The sequence below is a fragment of the Alligator sinensis genome, unplaced genomic scaffold (genome assembly GCF_000455745.1).
Source record: "Alligator sinensis unplaced genomic scaffold, ASM45574v1 scaffold778_1, whole genome shotgun sequence".
In the NCBI taxonomy this organism is placed as follows: Eukaryota; Metazoa; Chordata; order Crocodylia; family Alligatoridae; genus Alligator; species Alligator sinensis.
In genome coordinates this window covers 106,475-111,546 of record NW_005842946.1, presented here as the reverse complement: position 1 = coordinate 111,546, position 5,072 = coordinate 106,475, and the positions used below count along the sequence as shown (strand labels likewise).

General features: G+C 56.2%; 1 protein-coding gene across 1 annotated transcript; it reads left to right on the top strand.

Annotated features, from left to right (window-relative positions):
* Positions 1 to 6: 6 nt before the first annotated feature.
* NDUFB11 (NADH:ubiquinone oxidoreductase subunit B11) lies at positions 7 to 2,006 on the top strand. The gene is made up of 3 exons (XM_006036313.3): positions 7 to 39; positions 1,541 to 1,671; positions 1,865 to 2,006. The coding sequence occupies exons 1-3, from the start codon at positions 37 to 39 to the stop codon at positions 1,992 to 1,994; spliced, it is 264 nt and encodes an 87-aa protein (XP_006036375.2). The 5' UTR covers positions 7 to 36; the 3' UTR covers positions 1,995 to 2,006.
* The last annotated feature ends 3,066 nt before the right edge of the window (positions 2,007 to 5,072 follow it).

Genomic DNA, 5,072 nt, shown 5'->3' with positions numbered 1-5,072 from the left:
GGCGAAGAGGCGGGGCCAAGGCTTGGGGGAGGACCAATGGTAAAGAGGTGAGACAAAGCAATGGGGGAGAGGCCAAGGGGCAGTGGAGGGCAGAGAAGTGTTTGGGGGCAATGGGGGAGGGGTGGGGTCAAAGAATAAGGAGGGGCAATGGGGGCGGGGGCAGGGGCAGCTGGACCTAGGAGAACTGGGTTCAATTCCTCCCTCATCCAGGGGCTCCCTGGTCTGGCACATCCCCATAAGATAAATGTGGGGGTCTGGGAACCTGAACCCCTGGGTTCTCCAGCTCTACGAGGGGCTGGGGCATAAGAACAGTGGGATGTCAGGTACCTGGGTTCTGTTCCTTTCCTCTCTGCCCCTGTCCAGGGTTGACAGAGGGCATTGCCAAGGTCAGCCAGACTTAGCCTCACCTCTTAAAGAAGCAGGGACAACTCTTCTCCCAGGACCTACCTCCCAGGGTGGGAGGTGGTGGTTTGAACTCCTACTCCCTGCTGCCCTCTCAGACTGGGAAATGGAACCCAGGCTTCTGGGCTCCCCCTACTCTCATACCCAAGCTCCCACTCCCCTCACTGAGAAAACAGGTGCCCAGGGTCCCAGCTTCCCCTGCTTGCACCTACACTGTTCTCCCAAAGCTCAGAGAATCCAGGTGTCTGGGCCCTAGGGCCTGGCAGTGGGTGTCTCTCTCTATCACCTCGGCTCCAGTTCCCAAGTGCTTGGTGGCAAGCTACTGCATCTGGTTTTTATTATACTCAGCTGCCTCCCAGACACCCCACTCCACCCCAGAGCTGAGTGCATCCAGGCACTGTTTTGCTTTGTTATGTTCTGCTGCCCACTTGGCCCCACCCCAGAGCTGGGCACACCTGGGTATTGAACAAGACATCTCCATACCCTATTAAATTCAGCCATCTTCCAGCCACACCACTGCAGAGCTGGATGCATCTGGGCACTGAACAACCTCTTTCTATACCCTGTTATATCAAGCTGTCCCCTTCTGCCCCAGCCCAGAACTGGACTCATCCAGGCACTGAACAAGGTGTCTCCATGCTTTGTTCAATGCAGTTGCCCCCTTTCCCCCAACCTCAGAGCTGGGTGCACGTGCTTATTGAATAACCTGTCTCTCTGCCTCAGTCGGACTCACTCCAGAGCTGGGTGCATCTGGACACTGAACAAGCTGACTCCATACCCTGTTATATTCAGCCATCTCCCAGCCACTCTACCCCAGAGTTAAGTGAATCTGGACACCGAACAAGCTGGCTCCACGCTTTGTTCTATGCAGGCATCTCCCTTCCCCAAGCCCAAAGCTGGATGTACTTGGACACCGAATAAGCAGTCTCCAGGGTTTATTATACTCTGCCATCTCTTAGCCACCCCATCCCAGAGCTCAGCGCATCTGGGCACTAAACAAGTAGTGTTTAGTGTCCATGCCCTGTTATACTCAGCCACCCTGCCCCAAAGCTAGATGCAGACGGCACTGAGCAGAGTGGGGGGGGAAGGAATGTGGTGCCCCCCAGCCACTGATGCTGCCTCTCCCCTTGTCCCCCAGAACCCGGATTACCATGGCTTTGATGATGACCCAGTTATGGACTTGTGGAACATGCGCATTGTCTTCTTTTTTAGCATCTCCGTCTGCATCGTCATAGGCTTCACCCTGATGCACTACATGCCGGATAACGGGTTAGCAGGGTTGGGGGGGAACTCAGGACATCTGGGTTATCTGGGAGAGAAGTGGGAGCTAGAGAGTGAGAACAGGGAGAGGTGGGAGCCCAGATGCTTGGGTTCTCTGCCAGAGGGTTGAGGGGGGTGAAAGCAGGGGGAGCTGGGAGCCTGGATCCTTTTTGACTTTCTCCCCTTCCCCTCCCTCCCACAGGATGCAGGAGTGGGCCCGGCGTGAGGCAGAGCGGCTGGTGCGGCAGCGAGAGGCACAGGGGCTGCCTGTGCTGGACCCCAATTACTACGACCCTAAGACACTGGTGTTCCCCCCTCAGGATGAGGACTGATAGCGCCCCCCTGCTCTTTCCCAATAAACCTGTGTGATCTGCCTGACTCCCAGCTGGCTGTGTTTGTGGGGGTGCTAAACATCAGGAAGGGGGCTGGGGGCCCAGATGCTGTGCTTCTGTGGGAGTTGGGGGGTGGGGGGAGGGGCGTGGGAGCCTGGATGCCTGGGTTCTCTGGGAGGGGAGCATGGTGTGTGGGGGTCAGAGTCAGGGAGGCTATGACCCTAGGGACCTGGGTTCCCTTGGAGGGGGTTAGCATGGAGAAAGAGTTAGTCACCCTCCATCCTACAGAATCTAGCTGCTTTGGGCTCCTCAGCAGTCCTTTATGTACTGTATTGTCTCATACGACATGTCATCCTCCCTGCACCCCAGAAGGCAATACGGCTACTGCTTAGCTGTCTCTGCTTCCTCTTCCCCTCCTCCCCACCCTTGCCAGGGGTTGGGACCTCACCTTGTATGCCATAGAGCAAGTGTTCCAGGAAATGCAATGTCCAGAAAGAAGGGAACTTCAGGAGACAGAAAGTTCCTGCCCCAGTGCTACTCTGTGTTTGGCACCCTGCCTGCGCCCCCTACCCCACCCACTGCTCTGGTCTCTGCTCCATGCCCCAATTGCTGTTCTACTTCCTACTCCCTGTCCTATGCCCACTGCCCATCCACTGCTCTGTTCTCTGCTTCCTGCCCTGCACCCCCTTCCCCTGAGCTCATGTCCTTGAACACCCTAGTTCCCCCAGGCAGTGCTTCTGTTGCCCCCTGGGATCCAAAAAGCCCCTAGTCCCTCTGAGAGAGGGGTGTGGCTGGGGGTGGGGGTTGCAACTGGGAGCCCAGTTGCTAGGTTTCAGAGTGAGGTGTGACTGGGAGGGTGGGAGCAGGGGGTGCTGGTGATGTAATCTTTTTTATGGTATATCTAGCTTTTGCAAACTATATCTAACTGAATACTTAAGGCAACTTATTGATGCTGGGAGGGGTGTGGTATGTGTGTGTTAAGAGATGCTTGCAGAGCACAGCGTGTGGGATGCGGAGGATTCTTGGAATGCCTCCCTAACACCAGCAGGATAATGTCTCCCTGTCACCTGTAAGATAGCAAGAAGTTCAGAAAAAGGTCTCATTATAATGCTAAAAATCACACCCCTGGGCAGGGCAAAAGTATGTTAATGAAACATATATGTATGTAAATGAATTACATGGCTAAAACATAGGAATAGAGACATGCTCAGTAGAGAACGTCTTATGTCAGTGGCTTGTAACCAATCACTGAGCGATACACTTGCAAACATATGTATAAAAGGTACCCAAAGGTAGAAACCAGTGGTGCTTGCTTTGCAAACGATTGCCAAGCACCCCTCTCTGCGCAGACTGGAAACAATAAAGATTAAGTTGGATCCTCCACCCATGTGTGTTCATTGGCAATAGCGCACCGGGCACGAACTCACACTGTCCGTTGGGGACAACACTGGTAACCTGGAGTGGTGCTAGAGGGGGCCCAGAAATGGGAGGTGGGAGTCTGACCATCAGCTGTGGGGGGTGGCTGAGAGCCTGGATGAGATCAGAGTTACTGTCACTTACAGCTTTCCCAGAGACTGCCTGGGGCAGCAACTGCTGTGCTTCCTGGCCACTCTGTGCCCCGTTGTATGACTCTGGCACATGGCTGGCTGTGATGCCCCACAATGGGGAGCTTCCAGGCTTAGTGTGCAGGGTCCAAGTGGGGAACATGTGGTAGGCGAGGAGTTATGGTAATGCCCAGAGCAGGCTGGCTCATCTCCTCTGGCATCTGGAGGGTGGGGCTTCCCCCTTCCCCTCCCTCTTTTTCCCCTCCCCAAAGGCAGGAGGCTTCACCCTGCAACAGGATGGCAGCCCTGGATGCAAGTGAGTGGGAGACACCCCTACCTTGGACTTGGGGCCCAGAGAATCAGCAGCTGCACATGAAGAACCCAGGTCTCCAGAAGGTGCTGCACACTGGTGAAAGTCCTAAGTGTCAGGGAGGGGCTGCACTTACAGACAGCACCTAGGCAGTCAGGTGGCACTGCATGCACATGGGTGGGATCCATGTGCATGCAGTGGATCCCACCCATGCCATGGATCCATGCCAGGAACAAAGGCATCTGAGTGGGGCTACACCTACCCTCCGTCGGGTGGTGGAGCAGATGCAGTGGGGTACTGGGGAGGCCTTGGGGTAGGAGTGGGGATTAGGGTGTCTGGGGCTGGGCTATGCCCCAGAGATGACTGTATTTCCCCCCCTGTCCCCAACCACAGGTGTTCTACTCAGTCCTTCCCTCTTGCCCCCCCCAGCTGGCTGTATCTCAAGAGCCAGACAACCCCCCACTGTACCACAGATGGCTGCATCTCAGTGCCATTCAAAGGGTATGTTATATTTGGCTTTTTGGTTTCACACCTTTTAGAGCTGGCTGCATTGGTTGACTCCCTCTCATGTTATACTCAGCCTTTCTCCAGGGCTGCCTGAATTCATCCCATCCCAGAGCTGGCTGCATCCCAATGCCACTGGCAGCCCTGTCCAGGAGGATATTATACTGAACTCTCTAGGTTCTCCCCACCCCAGAGCTGGCCGCATCTCAGAGCCATACAAACCCTGCAAGTCCTGTTCTACTTAGCTTTCCCAGTTGTCCCACCCCTGAGCTGGCTGCACTGTCACCCCGGGTGACCCCACCCATTATACTTGGCCCTTCACCACCCATGAGCTGGCTGCATCTTGGTGCCATGGGAGCCCTGCACACCCCTCAGCCCCCCCAGCTGGCTGCAGCGGCCCCTTTCCCGCCCCGCGTACACGTGCTTGGAAGGTGCGTGGTGCTGTGTCACGAGGTTCCACCCGATCCTGCATTATTCACCACGGCGGTGGGTGGGTCCTATGTCCACCCGGGTCCTCCCCGCCCGCTTTCCTTTACAGCCGGGTCCTGCTGAGACATAAAGGGGGAGGAGGGCCTAGACGCTAGGAGGCCCCGCCCCTTCTAGCAACGCAACCCAATGGCGAAGTGCCTGGTGGGGCGACGGGCCAATAGGATGGCAAGTAGGCGGGGCGGTCTGTATCCGGGTCCTCAGCGTCATCCGGGTCTGCTATGTGTCGTAGGG

Excerpts from the sequence above, each read along its gene's own strand:
- NDUFB11 (XM_006036313.3), top strand. Across the intron at positions 1,672-1,864 it reads CACTACATGCCGGATAACGG|GATGCAGGAGTGGGCCCGGC; the intron begins GTTAGCAGGGTT and ends TCCCTCCCACAG.